The sequence below is a fragment of the Botrytis sinoallii genome (genome assembly GCF_014898435.1).
Source record: "Botrytis sinoallii strain Bc 23 chromosome Unknown BSIN_001, whole genome shotgun sequence".
Classification (NCBI taxonomy): Eukaryota; Fungi; Ascomycota; class Leotiomycetes; order Helotiales; family Sclerotiniaceae; genus Botrytis; species Botrytis sinoallii.
In genome coordinates this window covers 630,608-648,973 of record NW_024066028.1, presented here as the reverse complement: position 1 = coordinate 648,973, position 18,366 = coordinate 630,608, and the positions used below count along the sequence as shown (strand labels likewise).

Below are 18,366 nucleotides of genomic sequence, written 5' to 3'. Positions count from 1 at the left end.
GCTCGAGTGAAATTTTGTAACAATGAAACAATGTACCCCGCCATCAAATTCACATTATACAATTTTCTTTCGCCGCCTTATTCTGCCCATCTACAATTTACCCCGCCAAAACATGGCCGTTGTTTCCCCAATCCTACAAAATCACTTCCATGTCACAACCTCATATCCGCTCTTTCCTCATTAACCTCTCTATTTCTTGATTGGCAATCACAATGGAGTCTCAGTAAGTTCATCTCTACAATCATTATTGCAAACATCAAACAAACCCTCATCACATCAACATTCCCCTCGCTTTTTTTCAATTTGCATATTAGTTCACGGGGACTTATGATTGCTCTCACTCTCACTTCAATTGGCAACGAATCTCTGCGCTGCTACATTCACTAACACATAATCTCAAGCGCCGATCTTATCAATACTTCCACCATTCTTAGTGAAGTAAGCATTGGGGATTCGTCTATCGGGCCAAGGACAAAGACTAATAGAAGTAGGATCATTCATCTATCTTGAATATGGCAACCAGTCTCAAGCCCTCTGCATGGATGTCAAGCTGGGAGCTTTCAAAAGCTCGTGAAGAGCCAGTTGCTGTCATTGGCGTCAAAGACTTGCAATTGCAGGTCATGGCCGGAGCCGATGGGTGGACTGGAGATTGGGTTGAGACTACTTGTCCACACCAACCAGCTCTCATCTCGGTGTCCCTCGCTTTACGACGACCTTTTAAGAAGGCATCTGAAGATGATGACATCGCAGGGGACACTATTCATTATGGCCTCATCAAATCAGCAATTATCGACGGTCTCAGGGCTTATCATGCAAGAGGTATAACACCTGACTCTGCAAGCGAACTTTCCATGAATTCAATCTATTCATTCATCGTTTCTGTTCTCGTTAGGCGTAGAATTGCAGTAGGTAGAAACGTCAATTGGTCCTCAATCAGAATCATGCTTCCAAAATCATCTTTACGAGGAGCTGGTGCCAGTCTTACTACACAAACGATTTTCAAAGAACCTTCGTTAGAGGAACAGGAAGCAGGCGTCTTGCGCAGCATTGGTCATATCGGAGAAAGTAGTACCCTTCGACTGCATGACCTTACAGTTCCCACCATAATAGGCTTGTTGCCAAAAGAGCGCACCATGAAACAGAATGTGGTTGCGAATGTTGAGATAGATAGATGGGTTGGCCAGGGAGATCTTCATTGGGATATACAACAGATCGTTGTGAAGGTAGCCAGCATATTCCCCATCTTGCGCAACCCATTTACTAATTTCACTTGACAATATCTAGACGATAGAAGAATCATCATTCCAAACTTTGGAGGCACTGGCAGAGCGCATAAGCAAAAACATCATTCGACACTCTTTGATTCCTACCATCATAAAGCAGGCCTCCACAAGAGATAATTGGGATGAGCTTGCTGATGATTATGAAGTCGTCCCATGGGAGGAAACGCTTGTACCCAAATTATGTCCAATTGTTAAGATCAAGCTGGAAAAACCAAGTATATACATTGACACCACACCAGGTGTTGAAATGAGCATGGACATTCGACCTTCATGTGACTCGCCATACTTTTATTTGTGGGAAGGGTACAAGAGGTTGCGCTTATGTCCACGTCCACTCATAGGTACGCTCAAGGACTGGATTGCGCAGGAGCACGAAGGATCAAAGAACGGAACATGGTCAAACGTAGTAGGCATTAATCGAAATTTGGATGGTCTCCAACCCGATCTCGCCAGGACGCCCCAAGATGCGGAGGAAATCACTGCTCAGCCAGGAGAGCGCCCAGCAAATCCAAAGGGTGGAGAATAATCAAGGTTAGATCTGAACCAAAAGCTGGATGGCTCACAAACTGACACCTCCATATACAATGACACTGCGGAAGAGACCGTTGCTCTTCCTAAGGAAGACCCGGAAACTCCAAAGGATGGAGAATCGTCAATTTTGAGAGACCTTGATCGAAAGCTCCAGACTTTGCAGAGGAACATTGCTCAACTTCGAAACACTGCGCAAGATGTCATAGCTACCCCCAAAACAGTGGACGATAAAGAATCTTAAATGTTGGCAGAAATTGGCCAAAAGCTGGACGCCTTCAAACAGGGGGTCGTCGACGCCCAAAAAGTAATGCAGTAGTTCGTTGTTCGCTAATTATCTTTTGCGTCTAAAAAGTTGTAGAGAGAGGGTAAGAAAACGGTGCAGGTTAATGATGTTTTATCAACATGCTGTTTCAAGGAGTCAACCTTCATATTTTAGACCAGAGGATGATGAAAACGGGTTAGATGGAAAATGTATGGATTTAAGGGCGGTACTTTCTTTTCTTAGACAATCAGCATTCACGAGGTATTTTGGGTTGCATAGGTTCCTTTGCATCATGCTGAGGACTAGCATTGTATACATTATTGTATGTGTTAACATCTTGTAATGGGATATTCAAATTTGACTTGCATTTCCTCTATAATTTCTTGTACCCCTCAATTGCCATTGTGATTGCGACTATGAGTTCATAAACTAACCATCTGGCTTTGAAACGGATTGCTTCAAATAGTTTTCTGGCGGCCATTGGTTGATCTGGGTTGATATCTAGCTTTGGACATATATTCATGACTCAATCTTGCGTTTATATTGATAACTCAAGAATAATAGTCAAAGGAAACAAAAACTCCAAAGTGATTGAATACAAATTATACATTCTCCTGTGTGTATATGGATAATTACTTCTACTAAAATATACCCAAATGATAGCAAACAATACAGGATATCCATCTCATCGACGAATCTCCCAGAAAATAATATATGCGTGCGTATACGTATGGTATGGTAAGATATGATAAGACATGCATGTATGAGACGACTCCCTAAATCCGAACTCAAATACAGATGCAGACCAAGCACGCACGCTCGCTCGCTATACATTGCCTAGACAGAGAGGATATTCCAAACAACGCCGGTCCATGCTTCAAAGCATCCATCCATCCATCCATCAATATATATTTCCAACCGCCAGAACCAATTTTCCAAATAATATTACTTTGATAAAATAATCCAGAACTTATAATCGTTCCGGACTCTCCGCACCAGGCATTACTGTTTCTCTCGCAGCTTCTGCCTCCATTTCTAAGCCATCTCGCTTCAAGGTGTATGCTTTCCAACCCACAAATGCACAGAGGATGATTCCTACCACCAATGCTGAGCCCATCAATATACCGTTAATCGGTACTGGGTTTCCGTTGAAGACTTTGTGGAGGAGGGCATCTAATCCACTTTGACTGAAATTGAGAAGACCTGCCAAACAGATAATCAATCCGTATACCGTTCCAAACGTACGGAATCCAAAGACCTTGGCTGAGTAATCGGATACGGCGGTGTAGTAGAAGGGACGGTAGAGGACGAAGAGAGAGATGTTTGCATAGGCGGCCCAGGAAAAGGGGAGCATGCCGAGAACGCCAATAGTGGTCGCGATGGTCACGAGGAGGGAGAGCACAAATGTGGTACTGGTATTGTCGAGAATGATGCCAATGAAAGGGATTGAGAGGACGCCTCCTAGTGGAAGAGCCAGATCGAAGAAAGTGTTAACATCGACGGCTTTGTTGTAAGAACCAAGGAGGTACTCGTACTGTGGACGAATGGTGGCGACGAAGAAATTGATCCGTGTCATTTGGATAACGGTAAATAGGGTAATAAGAACGAACCACGGAGACAGGATTTGTTGTACTACGGTTTTTCCGTGTAACACTCCCCATACGCCGGAGATTTTATTCTTGCGCTCTTCTTGTTTGACTTGTTTACTGCCCGGCTTGGTGCCCAAAAGTTCGGTTATTTCCGAGACAATGGAATCACGACGTTGACGACGCTCTTCGCGAAGGAGAGCTGTAGTTTCGTCCATTTGATCGTCGAACAAATCGTCATCTTCGACCTGTTTAACCATTTCTCCCACTGTCTTGTACGATTGGGAAGGCATGACGAAAATTTGTGCGATGAGGATAAAAGCCGGAACGATCAGATAGATGAGGAAGAACTGTTTGATGTGGAAAGTTCCATCACTCCATTGATATATGATTCGATATACGAGGAAGAGCGCACTGGAGGTGTCAAAGGCACCTTGAAAATCATTAGGTCAAGTGCGAAAGAAGAGGCAAAATAACAATTACTTACCAGTCAAAAGAGCCAAGATCAAACCAGAATGTTTGGGAAAGGTATTCGAAAGCTGATAAGAGGTGATCAAGAAGAAAGCTCCTCCGAGTGCCAACAACAAATATCCTGGAATAAATCCATCAAAGGGTAACTCATCAGCAAAAGCAAATAGAGTAGCTCCAACCGCCAAGAAAATGCTTCCTATGATACCAGCTACCCTTGGACCAAAGTTATCCAAGATAGAGCCAATTGGTAAAGCTGCAACATTCGTACCGACCGCAGCAATGGTGAACATCAAGTTCAAATGTATCTCCTGCTCAAAGCAAGTTCGTACTCCCTCTTTCAATTCATCTTCTGTACAATATTCTCGATAAACACCTTCGCGGATAAGAACTGGCTTGAGCGCTGCATATCCAAAGACGATACCGGCAGCGAGGAGACAGTACACCACTGCAATTGCGACTTGTACTACAATTGAGCGTTCAATTAGTACATTTCCGCATCACGATTTTAGACCATCAGACGAGACGATGTAGAGATGAAGATTCGCAGCCCAACATTCCAATGTCGCATGCGCATCACGACAAACCAACATCACCAAGAAAAACACTTACAAATTCGCTTCCCCTTCGAAACCTCAAACGCAGCCACCGTTTCAATCTCCTCGACCACCTGCTCCTGCGGTTCCAAATCATCCCCCCAATTCCCCGGCAACGGACTAAAGCTCAGTTTCCTCCTCTGCGAACCCGCCGGGGACCTGCCTCGTTCCGGCGACAGCGATTCAAACGACGTTACTCTCTGCGACAGCGACATGATGGTGGAATGTCTACCTCGTTCCCCGTCTCTGCGACAACACGCCGACTTTTATGTTCCGCGAAAATCGCACCCTAAGGAAAGAGAAACAGGCAGCGGTGACGCTATGAATACCTCGTGGTCCAATGGGTCTGAATCGTAACTCGAGCTGTTTTGCGGGGTAGGAATGTTTTATATAATGGAAACTCAAAATTGTGGCGGGGGAAACGCAGCTCTGCAGACCTTCGAGTTAGCGGGTAGAAAGGGCGTGTGATTCACAAGTTGCTCTTATTAAAACCAATTGCGTCAGAAAAGTTAGTTTATGCAACTCTGGAAAATCAGAATGATGATTCAATTCAATCTTTCCAACACTTTTTCTTATTGTCACGAACAAAAAGCATACAATGAGTTACACGTACATTTATAGTAAAGACATGATTTTTTTTTCCATCCAAGAACAAGGTCCAACAAAATCTTTGCTTGCAACTTGCAAATAACCTGGCACTTTTCTATCAGCTTGGGTCCAATATTTTGTCGACTAGGCCTTTTTAACCCTGTACTTGCATGCGCTGAGGGTCGTTCTACTGCATTAGCAGATTAGCTCGTGATATTTAAATATTCTCGGCGAGAATTCGAAGTTATTGAGAAAATCACAGAGGAAACTCCATCGGATCCCTCCGAGGGTTACAGAGATAATATATCGATTGTATCAAATATCAAAAGTGGGAAAGACAACAGGAGTAGTGGAAGAAGAAGGCAATCAATTTGCAAATCAATTTGCAAAGTAAATGGATAAAGTGTTGTATTAGGATCTTTTTATTTTCATTTGACACAATGTACTCAGCATAGCTTCTTACGACATAACACAGTACAACATTGAAAATATGAATTTGTCTGCCTCTCAAGGGATTGCTTCCTCGTTCCCGCCCCTTTTACAATCCAAATATCCATTCCACATCATCCAGGCCTACATCGCCCATCGACCCCTTTACCCCCAGTGCTTTCAAAACTCTCATGCTCTCTCCAGATGATTATTGTACCAATATTAACTGCGCCAGCTTCAATCAAGGAAATTCGTCAAATAAGGCAAGGAACAACGCGCAATAAATGAACAACCAAACTCGCCATGGTATCTCCTTCCCATAGAAACAAGAACAGGAAAGCAAAATCCATCGTAAGCTTTCGACCACCCATCCCTCCCCCTAAAACACGCGGAAGAGATAGGCCACCCCCATGCCAGAAAATCTATCATCTATCCCTCATTTGCCCCTGAATACCGACTCTAGTATTGCATCCTACTAAGAGCCATGTGTACCGACGGGTGTGATGTCTCTGCTAGTTCGGCCAGTCTCTTTCTTGCTAAGCAAACTTCTTCCAAAACCTGAACGGGTCTTCGGACTCTCCGATCCATTCTCAGTAGAGCTCATAATAAAATTAGATTTTACCGTAATGTAGCCCGCACCACAACGGATTTGCTTTTCTTGCATTGTGCCAGTTTCATCTACGACGAGAGCTCCCTCGCCAAGATCATCGTCTGAGCCAAAGGTATTGTGTGCCTTGACAGACACTTGGAATGTTGCGTCTGCAGAAGTGGTGCATTTGAAGCTTTCTTTCTTCTCGTTGAAAAGTACGGTGCCGTTGGGCGATTTGATATGATCAGTCTTGTGAATGACTTTAGGCTTGGCACCCAGTGATTTAACATAGACCATAACGCTTGAAGAAGGTGGAAACCCAGATGCAGACACAATCGTGAAGTTTGCAATACCCACAGGTCCGCCTGAAGTACCAGGAGAACCGAACATGCCAGAGTGCCCCGAAGATGCTCCGAAAGACTTGGTTCGTGCATGATTCGGTTCTGATGGCGGTGTCTTTGGAGGCATGATTTCCGGAATTGGTGCTCCTGAGCCGGGGAGGACACTTCCACGCTTTAATCCGCCACTTCCATTAGTAATAGGAGCGTCGTTATCTAACTCGGAACTAATGCTGCCATTAAGGTCGTCTTCATCCTTCTTCTTACTTTTGAAGCCGTGTCGAATAAAGGAAGCTCCTTTGCCAACACCTTGTGCCGCAAAGCCAACACCCTTGATTGGAGCTCCTGCGACTCCAGTGACAATCTTTCCTGGCGTAGCAAATGTACCAGAGAATGTCGAACTTCCTTGTCTCGACCTAGTCACGTAGTCTGGGCGGAATAGCAAGCGCAGACGAATAGACCCCGATTTACCTTCCAAAGCTAAGCTCATTTCCTTTGGCTTGAATGGTTCCAAGAGATTTAGGTTGATCTCGGCCTTGCCAAGGAAGTCGGCCTTATCACCGAAGTCCCAATCCATGACGTTACAAATGAAATTCGCTGCTGTTCTTGAAGGTACATCGAGCTCGAAGAACTCATTCCAAGCTGGGTGTAAAGTCTTCTTCTGGACTTTAGTCTTGAACACCGAGTTGCCATTGAATTCAAACTTGCAGTATGGATCTGAGTACCCGTTGCGGTCTGCCGATGGAAGATCAGTAGCATCCAAAACATCTACTCGTAGTTTTCCCATGTTGTTGATACTCTCGCTTGGATCCAGATCCATCTTAACTGGGATGTACTTAAGTGAGACCTTGATATTACTAGTATGTCCGTCATCATCTCGAAGCTTGAGTCTATGGAATATGTTAGTACTTGTATAAAGTAGGGATCGTGAGAGAAAGATAACCCTCAGAAATCGATGTTATTTTGCACTTACATGGTAGGATTGTTGAGGCATTGTTTTAGGGTAGCTAGTGTCTCCCCACTTAGGCGGGCAATAGTGGAGTCTTTCTTGTCATCCCCCTTACTATGCTTTTCTCGAATACGTATGGTGATCTTGGAGAAATCTAGTTCACGAACAAAACAATCACCTATCTCATCCAAAGTCATTCTCTTCGATTTGATTGTGGAGGACGAGTATGACGGGAATGCCATATCATCAACGACAACTTCGACGTGAACATTGCTTCGGGTCAAGTCGCAGTCAATTATCTTAAAAATGATAAGACCAGATTCATACTTGAGTAATTCCTCGGGTGTGAGATGAATCTTAGGAAGTTGCTTTTCTTTCGTGGTCTCTTCTTGCTCCTGTTCACCTTCCGCAAGCTTTGCAGCCATCGCGGATTCGCTCGAAGATCGTGTAGGCTTTTCTGATTCGTCCCCATTTTCCACAACATCCTTGACGCCATTTTCCATACCAGTTATGCGACCTCTCTCTGAAGACTTTTTGCGGGCGGCCTCTTCTTTAGCTTCTTCCTCATCTTCGGGATCTGCGACGTTCAAACATGGATAGAATGCTACAGTATAATTGAGTGTTCCTCTGGGGGAGCCCTTTCCATGCATGCGCAATCCACCGGCTTGTGGTACTTTGTCATCATGTACAATGAATTCCCCATTCTCAAGTTGTTGAATGTAGTCGGCAGCCAAAATTTCGATCGATCCCAAAGTACGATCACTGTTGATAGTCTCTTGATCCATAACTTCCAAAGTTAACTTCTCCCGGACACTGTGGACGGGGACGTATACAACTTCGTCAAAATCTGGGTTAAGGTTGTTTTGGAATGTAACTGTTCGGGCCTTTTCTATGCCAGACAAGAGGACCCTGACATAAGGATCAGATTTACCCAGAGTTTCAAGGTTTCGAAGATCTCGCGCATTCTTAAAATGAAATCTCATGACACCGATAGGAGTAACATAACCGCCAGTGCCTCCGCCCACGCCTTGCAACGCGATTGGTTTCCACTGAAGCGTCAACTTCGCTCTGCCAGAATTGGCTCCAGCGAGCGTGTACCACTCTTGACCCTTTTCCATCAAGTTCAGCATGTCATTGAGTTTGATCTGATATGTACCAAGGATGGGATCGGTGCCGAGTTCTCGATCATCCTTAATGACAAGACCAAAAGTTGCACTCTTTCTATCAGTGATGAGAATTTCCTTAAATCCGTTGTCCCAAATAGGATTGTTCGTTCTCTTTAATTTCCTTGTGACATGAATTTCCTTGTTGTTTAGTAAAAGTACAGCGTAGGGGCTGAGCTGACCAATGAGACTCTTGGTACCATCGAGGTCTTTAGCTTGCTCGACACAGAAACGAGCAATACCGGTGTTAGACTCAGGAGGAGGTTCAGTCGTGCCATCTGCGAGAGTACGTCCTTCGAGGACGGGGAAGAAGCGTAGATCTGCAGATAGTAGGCCACGTGCCTTGCCATTTGCCATAACCTCAAGCTGTTCGTTCTCATATTCCGTAACCTCTTGCACCCTTTCCAATGGGAAAGTGGCAGTACCAAGTTCTTTGTCTTTTCGGTATTCGTTATAATCGAAAATAGCCATTGTGAGACTCTCGGTGAAAGAAGTAAGAATAACATATTTCGTCTCATTCCATTTAGGATTAGCGTTTTCCTTGATGATCTTGGTTTGTGCTAGAGCAGGACCATTGTTGATTGACAGGACAGTATATGGATCGGGGGTTCCAGCAAATTTGTCGGGATTCTTAAGCCCTTGAGCCCCGTGGAGAGTGACGGCCAATACACCGATAGCCTGATCAACAGCTGACCCAGACAGCATTTTCGCGACTTCAATTGGAAACACGTTAGGTGCATACATGATCGGTCCGATATTCGCATGGATCTGTTCGAGAATAAAACTTTCAAGTCCAGGAATGAAGTTGATGTCAAATCCAAGAGTTTCACCTCCAAGAGGTTTACACACATAATCGATTGCTTTTGAAAAGTCAGCCTAAATTTTCTACTAAGAGTACGCGAGATATAGACAGTTCAAGTCTGAAGCTGCCCCCAAAGACTGGGACAGCTTTGTGTCCAGGCGAAACATGAAAATCTCGAGGACGTTCCAACTTGCGGATAATAATGTATTGAAACGCGAGCATTCATAGGACAGAACAAAAAGATAAAAAAACTTACTAGGCTTCTCAAGGAATGAGATTTCGATCTTTTCCACATGAGGAAATGGAATCTGAAGCTTGATCTTAACACGCATGAGGCCTGAGAAAGCCATATCCTCGACAATAACGTCTAGACCTTTACTGATCATTGCTTTTCCAATTCTGATTTCGAGGACAACTTTTGGGTTGACCTTATTCTTGATTTGGCGGGAAGTCATGTCCGCATGATCGTTTGGGGTGAAGCTGAACTTCCAGTCCATGAGTACAATATCATCTTCTGCTTTGGGATACGTCTTTACGTGCTCCAGGCGAGGTGGCTTTGTACCCAGAGTGAAAGTTTTCATACGAAGACTATCCAAAAAGGCCGGGGTTGCTGTACTTAAGACTTGATCAACGGAGTTAATGACTGTCTCGGCGAAAACTGGCTGGAAGATTGGCCAAAACTTGACCATGAAGCTGTTCATCCATTCCAGACTTTCCGTATCTGTTTCAAGCTTGTTTTTGGCAAGCTCGCGATTAATATCGTCACGAAAGTTGCGTCTTACTCGACGTATCGAAGTCCTATAATATGTACCACAAATTGCCATGATAATGAATACCCAGCTAAGCCCTCCACCAAGCGTAGCCACAAACCATGACGAAAGACATGCAAATATGATGACGGCAGTATTTTGATACCAATCTGACGTGAAATTAGTAAAATCCGCAAGCAGAAGGCAGCATTAAATTACCCCCATAAAATTTATCTTCAATCTTGCCCTCTATCCAAGTTTGATGGTCTAGAAGACTTTCTCCTTCTATAGATTCGCCAGAATCTCCAGAACCAAATCTGGGTGCCCAGCCAGCTCGTTCGATCCAGCGGGCATCCTCATCATCATCGACATATCCGTTTGCTACAGGCTGTTCTGATTGCTTGCTTCCCTTTGTTGGAGCTGCAAGAGCTCCGGCAGTAGAGGGAGGTGGTAGGTCGTAAGCTCCCGGTGAACCATCGTCAATATCCGTAGCGATTGCGACACCTTTCGATTTGTGCTCATGGTGAAATCCTTCTGGAATACGCTGCAAGAAGTTTGACATTAGCAGATGACCAAGACTCCGAAAGACTATAACCTACAGCCCTAGCCTGTGCTGCCTTCTCCTCTGGACTCGCATCTGGGTCAAAGGAGAAAGCTGGCACGCCTGCCCTTTTACCCTCATTGACAATTTTCGCTTCAGCATCTGCTGCTGTCACTGAACTGTTAGGATCTTGTGCTGCCTCTACTGCACCCTGTGCTTTGAGCTCTCCCTCCAATCCCCTTGTTGTCGACATATTTGCTGTGGTTGTGCTGTCCCGGACCGATCAAGAAGGCCGAATTGCAAAGGTCACTTATAAAAGTGCCGACTTCAACCAGACAACGACGGGATATGTCGTCGAAAAGAGCAGTCAGCAAATAAATAGAAGATAAAGTTTCTGATTGCGAAATACTCAAATATTGATTTCAGACTGATTTCGCAGGCTGAGGAAGTGAATGGAGCTATGGAAAAGGGCTGTGGTAATAGCGGGAGGCTAGAAGCTTATAGCTTCGGGAGAGGTAAGATAGGGAATGAATTAAATTAAATTGGCCAATCCGAACCACCTAAAGAATTGGGTAATTGGTGTTTAGTTTGAAAGTAAGACCATGGATATCAATTATCCAGAGCTTCGAATGGAGTCCCTTTTCCTCAAAAGGTTGGGAAGAAGTGAAGGGGGGTGTTTTTTTATCTAGGAGGATTGTTGAGAGAGAAATGTAAAATGGATTTGTAGCTGATCTTCCTTCACCCAGACGATTGGCGATGACGACAGACAAAGACCCAAAGGGTTTTAAAATGAGTAGGAAGTACCTAGGCCTGGGGATTCACAGTCGATTTAATCAAACCAAGCCTTGATTTTTTATGATTTTTTATAGTTTGTTGACAGCTGTATGAACCTAGATAAATGATTGGGGGGGGGAGAGGGGGGGTTTCCTTGTTATTGATGTGCATTACACTTCTTGAGTTGTTTTCAGACATGTTTCCTTTTTTCATTAAATCCCCAATACAATATAACACAATATAAGAATAAATGCTCCAATGCTCCTCCTCACTTCACTTCTTATGGGTATCCGTAATATCATCTTCACACAGAGCACTCCGAACATCACATGATACCCTTCCATTTTGCTAATCCTTGTGTACATCATTTCACTCGCAAGCAGCAAGCAGCAAGCATTATCACGTCGCTTGCTGTAAAGTGGCCTCTTCTAAATTCTGAGCAAGTTCTGAGTCTGTTGGTCTTTCTCTGCCTCCTCCTCTGTACAAATTCAGAGTCCAGAGTACTCAACTTATTACCTAGTGTGTGCCATGCTGCCATGGTCCTTGTCGCCCTAGCGATTTTCAGCAGTACAAGGAATATGTAAATGTGGAGGGCAGGGGAGGGTTATTCCAGGTTTCTTCCATTATCCCCATTCGAATGTTCAACCCACCTAGTGCACCTGAGAGAAGGAAGTCTTTGCATTGCGGGTGTTCAAGAAGAAATCAGCTGAATTTGAGTTGCTACAATACTTATCATCATTAAATCTTTGATTAATTGTGTAATGATTATTAGAAATCTCCCCTCCTCAAATGGGCTCCCTCGGTGTTCCCGTTACAATTTGGCTTGCTTGGATAATCTCCGCATGTATTGCAAACTGAATACAGTAAGGGACAAGACGGCTGGTACAGTGGAGTTGATTGAGCTGCAGATATTCGATATGCGAGATAGTGAGGAAGGCTTGTAAAATCGGGCTTGTGAACCAGTGACTGAGAGTGTTTGGGGTTCCAAGGTTGCCAAATTATTGGGACAATGTGTGGCTGGAGAAGCGTGGCATTAACTGGAAGGTAAGGTAAGCTGGCGGGGTTAGATGGATATTTATGTACGAGTAGGTAGGTAGGTGATGAGATTGTGATGGAGATTGTGTGTGTTGGATGAATACTACCTAGGAGGTACCGATAACGTGTGATTTGTTGTCGTTGTCGTTGTCGCTGTCGTTGTCGTTGTTGTCTTGGTTAGAGAATTGAAACTTATGTACTGTGGAAAGAACACTCTGTGTTATATTACACTCACTACAGTGTCAGACCTGTCCATGAATGAAATAGTTTCTATGAATCAATTGTGTCAGGTACAGTGTTGGTGAGGGCCATACTGGTAGGCGGAGACGATGAATCCCCATACCAATGAATTATTAACAAGTCAAAGATCCTCATCATACGATGGAGGTACGAAGCACTGAGGTAGGTACTCCGTACTCCGTACACATTCGTACCCACCGGATGATCGTGTAAAGCTAAGGTTTCAGCGGATGGGTAACTTCACATAGGTACACAATCCGTCCAATACAGAGCAATATCGCATATCTATCGCATAGTCTGCGGGTGCAGGATGTTGGTGTCCAATCCATTCATTCATTCGATTGATCTTCACCAATACTTCCCAACCTACCTAGGTATCGTCCATTACCAATGCCCGTTGAATGCTTTCTTTCCTTCACCCGTACAGCCTGCACCAGAGAGAAATCGCGCTTCACTGATAGGATCTTATCTTAAATACGAACTACGTACGATCAACCCCAATTGAATACTTGGCACAGCCGGGGTGAGAAAGCATCCAGATTGTCCCGATAGTACGAAGCACGATGGAAAGAAGTGAAAGTTGCAGGTGGTGAGGATTCCATTGAGCTTCGCCCAGACCGTACTGGTATATAAAATCATGGTGAATATCAATTGAACCATTCATTTCGCGCTGTCGACGCAAAAAAAGAGGTTGTGCGAGGAGGAGCAGGACTATTCAATTGAGCTTCGCCCATAACCTTAAACACGCAGTGATCCAAACCAACATGCCCATCTACCCAAGTGTGTACTAGGTACACATATCTCTTGTGCCGGTAAGGTTAGCATGTACTATGTAGGACCCTTAAATCTTTTCCATTGTTAATTGTCTCCACCCCCATGGCCATTGAGGCTCACTCTTTCATTTCTTTGGAAACTTGATACGAGTCGCATGCCATTACACTTTTATTCAAGCATCGATTAAATGAAAGTAACTGCCCTGAAACACTTTCCGAGTAAGGATCCACGACGCCCTTGCAGTTGCAGCCATATTATTTTGCCTTTTGAATAGGCTTTGGAACGGGAATTGGAATTGGAATTGGAAGTACATGTTGGGCCTTAGCTGTGCCTCATTTCGCGGCAATTTGGATCGTAGGAATACCCTATCTTCCTTAATTATACTGACCAGATAAACAACCCCGAAGGCTTGGACGCAAGTGAATACTCTTTCTCAATTTCATTGCAATCACAATTGCAATATAATCTTCATTTTCAATTCACAATTGATCAACTTATTAATGTTCATTGCTTCATTCCTCTAAAGATCAAATTCGCTGCTTCATAGTTTTCCTTGTCGTGTGGTTGATTGCAAGTTCCAACAGTTCAGTAGATCATTGTCAATGGGAAGATGGACGCAACCGATAGTAGAAAAGACATTGAACACAAGCAACTCAAAGGTCGATTGATGGGAAAATTGTTTGGAAAGGAAAAGAAACCATCTTCGGCAGAGGAAGTATCCGACTTTCTTCATGGTCCTACTGATAAACTGTACACTGCATCATCCACCGCAGCCTCGAATACCCCTCCTAGACCTCCTGTTCTTGGTCGAATTGATACATCTACCGCAAAACGATGGCCCACGGCGGCTGAAGTAAATAATGCTAGGCGCAATCGATCTGCGAGCCCAAAACGGAGTAGGAAAGGATTGGTCGTGAGGTTTACAGACGCCCAGCCGGAAGTCATAGGTGAAGGAGGCGACGAATGTGCCTCACCAACAGCAGAAATCGCAGAAGCTCTGCGAAGTCGAGCTGCAACAATTCCGCAGCAAAAACAACCCCGACGACCAGGTCCTCCCCCGCCATATGGCTCATCACAGGGACCTGCCGATAAATTTGGGGACCCCGACATGTTTAGACCCGGTCCTTTACGACGTACGCAAACTGGCTTTTCAACGATCGCAGACAATGACTCTGCATCCGATAGTGAACCTCCCCAGCCCAATAGAAATCAAAGAAATGAAGGAAATTACAATAGTAATGCAAGGACCGGATCGCGTAGCTCCTTCAATGGCAAGGCAGAAGCGGCGATGCGTGCATCAGAGGGCAAAGCATTGGTAAGGGCGGTGTCGGGACATTTTGATGAACGAGATCTCGCGCTGGCAGCTTTGACAGCAAATGAGAAATCTCCCCCACGAGAAGCTGCTCATCTAAATACCATGAAGAATACACAATTAAGCTCTTCACCAGGATTGAGTCAGTTTGGGAGGCCCGAGACGCCCAGTGACAGTGGGAGGTCAAATCCTCCTGTCGCTGACGAGAGTCCTTCATCATTTTCAAGGACTTCCACAACAAACTCCGCTAGTGCGGTTGAAAGTCCCCCTCCAACTACACGGGCCCCAACATTTAATCTGAAAGATGCTGCATTGGCTGTAGGAGATGATGCCCTAAATGACTTTTCCAGACGCACTTCGCATATGTTCACGTTATTCAGACTTTCAGCCGAGTCGCTGAAACCACTCCCGTCATGTTCATTAGAAGAGCTTGTCAGAGGTGCGTTGTGGTGGTTTCTCAAAGGCCGATCCGAGCTGGAAAGTAGCATCAGAGACCGATCTACAACCCCAGAAGCAAGACAGAACAATGCAATTGGTCGTCAACAGGCTTACTCAAATTTAGCCAAGGCATATTGGCTAATGGAAAAGATTGCTCCCCAATGCCCCGAAATGAACAACCAAGCAAATGATCACATTATTAATGACGCTCTGGAATCACGACAAGCAATTATATCTGGCTTGAAAAAAATTGACAATGGTAAGCACCAATGAATATTGCTAGACTAATTTTACTGATCAAATAACGCAGTCTATGAAACGCAACAACATTCTCCCGCCGTTTGGCGAAGACGCGCCATTGCTCCAAGGTAACGATAATCAGATATGGACCAGAGATGAAGGCGACCGATCATTGCTAGCACTACAGCGGCCAAATACAACATTGACCTTATCTGGAGCTCTTCCATTAGGTGACTCAGGCACAAGTTTCACCTATGGACGTCACTTTGTAGATGTCTACCTTCTAGAGGAAGCAGCCTCGTCACATTATCGTTGCCCTTGTCTTTTATCTATCGTTCGAGGAAATCATGAAGACGACTTGAGCTTCGTAATAAGCAATCAAACTGGCACTTTAAAGCTTGTGATTCAGCACGACAAAACTCGCGGGCCCACGTGGAATGATGTCTCCTGGATACAAAAGAACAGTTCGCTTAATATCAAACTTCCGCGAGGCTTTGAGCTTCGGATCAATTGTACCCCACAGGATTTTAGGAGTCTCAGAGGTTCCTATGATTTTCAAAACAGTGTCCGACAAAGTCTTGCTCGACTGGATGATGAAGATCTTGTCTTTCAAATGACCATCAAGGCTTTTCAATGCTTTGGTCAAGAAAAGCAAGCACAGTCGTTTCCAGGAGAACCCGTGCCAAAATGCGAGGTAAGGTTGTTCGAAAAGAGTGTCGTCGAAAAAGCGGCTACGGGTCCCAGGAAGAAGCACAGAGGATTCCGACTTGCTGTGATGACGGGAAAGATGACCAAAAATTTGCGAGGCATCGATCAAGATATCTTACCCATGACACCCATCCAGTTCAGTCTTCTAAGGGGTGACAACGGCTATCCAGCACTTTTGTTAAAGATTGATGATGGAAACCCTAGATCCACAATGGTCTTTACATTTGAAGATGCAGATCAAAGAGCTAGATTGCATGCTCTACTTACGGGCGGAGTGATCGGACGCGAAGAGACTGTCTATGGTGAAACTCCCATTCGATCATTTGTTATTGAGGAACCAGGAGGCCTAGCGCCGCGTCTTGGGGGTTTGGAATGGCAAAGTGCTCGAGTGATCAACGAAGATGCCTTTGATATTCAGAACGCCAAGACTGTTCTTTCAGAACATTTACGAGTCATCATGGATTTCAAAACAGGTTCAATCACGGATCGATTTAACATTGGGCCTGGGGAGTTGAAGCTACGACTTGATCTGCACTCGACAAATGAACTGAAGATTTTGAGGCAACCTCAGCACGACATGACCATCATGGCAACGCAAGCACAAGCATCAAATCAGTCCACAAAAGAATTTGCTGACGTTCTTGCAACAATTGCGAGAGCCGAGACAACCCGAACTTACGTGTTTCCTAGCTTGAGAGAACTTCATCTTTTCCAAACAGCATTGACAGGATTTGTTGTTGTCTTTGATGGCAGGGCAGCATCCTTCAATATTTCGAGGCGAAGAATGGTGGTTCCCATCTACAAAAAGTGGGATGCTGCCATAACTAGATTGCAATTGGTCCAAAAAGAAAAAGTTGTGCAACTGCTTGCTTTCTTTGAGAATTTCAGCCACGGAGATTGTATGGGCTTCACTTTGAAATCCACTGATACATTCGAGAGCTCAAACAAGAGTGGAAAGTTCTCTCTGCGCATCGTTGACGCCAAATTTGCAATGCCAAAGCCTCGTGTCGAGGGACACGCAGCATTGGATAGTGGGTTTGTTAATCTAGATGTAGGTATCCATTTCAAAACAGGACCATTATCGTACCACTACAAGTATCAATTGGCTAACAACCTACAGATGCCTGACTATCCTGGCGAGCATGATGATATCACAGTAATATTTGATACGGAAGCGGGTAAGTGCGATATTTTATTCTCCCGTTGACTCTATCACAGGCCCAACTTGTGTATCTTGGGTTCTAGTTTCCTAGTAAAACTACACTTTACCCAGTCTAAGCAAACGGGGACAAAAGCACACATTGTTTTCAACACATCAAAGTTTCCTTTGCTAATTCTCCTATCCAGAACGCGACACATTTAGTAAATCATTACCGGCACCTGTAAAAGTAGCTTCACGGATGGGATCAGTAAGGAGATAAGAGCAAGCTTTTGGACATGAAAGAATTATTGCAATAAAGAGTACATGATATATGGTTGCGAGGCGTATGGCGCATAATCTGGAATTTGAATATTAGCGGATAGCATTACGGGAAGATATCCATCATTGTACTGGAGTTCTTTTTTTTTTTTTTTGGCTGGCAGCAGCATCATTGCCCCAAAGTCGATGTTTTATGTGAAGAGCATCGGTCTTCGTTTTGGGAGCGTTCAGATTTCAAGTTATCTAGTGCAGTATGACCTGGAGATAATTCTAGTCTAGGAACCACAGAAAGGTGGTTTTTCTAACCATTTTCATAAGCGAACGGCCATGCATTGCTTCCCGAGGTCCACTATTTTACTGTTATCCCCCTTCATTAGTGTCAGGGCTTGATATGTATGTCTGGTGTACTAAAAGCTAACTCTTGGACTTATACGATAATATGCGGTGCAATCTCAATATGCCACCAACCACTCGTTCCAAGGAAGTATGATTACGAATGATTATATGGTATTCACTTTGATGTGTAGACTGACTGACTATGGAACAACTGC

At 44.4% G+C, this 18,366-nt stretch overlaps 4 protein-coding genes across 4 annotated transcripts; 2 read left to right on the top strand and 2 right to left on the bottom strand.

The window, feature by feature from the left end:
• The first annotated feature begins 148 nt into the window (after positions 1-148).
• Positions 149-2,630, top strand: EAF02_000152 (uncharacterized protein). The gene is made up of 5 exons (XM_038896200.1): positions 149-223; positions 402-438; positions 492-1,223; positions 1,285-1,814; positions 1,865-2,630. The coding sequence occupies exons 1-4, from the start codon at positions 213-215 to the stop codon at positions 1,807-1,809; spliced, it is 1,305 nt and encodes a 434-aa protein (XP_038763059.1). The 5' UTR covers positions 149-212; the 3' UTR covers positions 1,810-1,814; positions 1,865-2,630.
• Positions 2,631-3,046: 416 nt separating this feature from the next.
• EAF02_000151 (uncharacterized protein) lies at positions 3,047-4,941 on the bottom strand (the record flags this gene model as incomplete). Its single annotated transcript, XM_038896199.1, has 3 exons — positions 3,047-4,095; positions 4,150-4,596; positions 4,743-4,941. The coding sequence occupies 3 exons, from the start codon at positions 4,939-4,941 to the stop codon at positions 3,047-3,049; spliced, it is 1,695 nt and encodes a 564-aa protein (XP_038763058.1).
• A 1,277-nt stretch (positions 4,942-6,218) lies between these two features.
• On the bottom strand, positions 6,219-11,127 carry EAF02_000150 (uncharacterized protein; the record flags this gene model as incomplete). Its single annotated transcript, XM_038896198.1, has 5 exons — positions 6,219-7,560; positions 7,644-9,642; positions 9,841-10,503; positions 10,553-10,877; positions 10,933-11,127. The coding sequence occupies 5 exons, from the start codon at positions 11,125-11,127 to the stop codon at positions 6,219-6,221; spliced, it is 4,524 nt and encodes a 1,507-aa protein (XP_038763057.1).
• A 2,722-nt stretch (positions 11,128-13,849) lies between these two features.
• On the top strand, positions 13,850-18,194 carry EAF02_000149 (uncharacterized protein). The gene is made up of 5 exons (XM_038896197.1): positions 13,850-15,706; positions 15,758-15,815; positions 15,841-17,446; positions 17,516-17,573; positions 17,743-18,194. The coding sequence occupies exons 1-5, from the start codon at positions 14,308-14,310 to the stop codon at positions 17,814-17,816; spliced, it is 3,195 nt and encodes a 1,064-aa protein (XP_038763056.1). The 5' UTR covers positions 13,850-14,307; the 3' UTR covers positions 17,817-18,194.
• Positions 18,195-18,366: the final 172 nt, after the last annotated feature.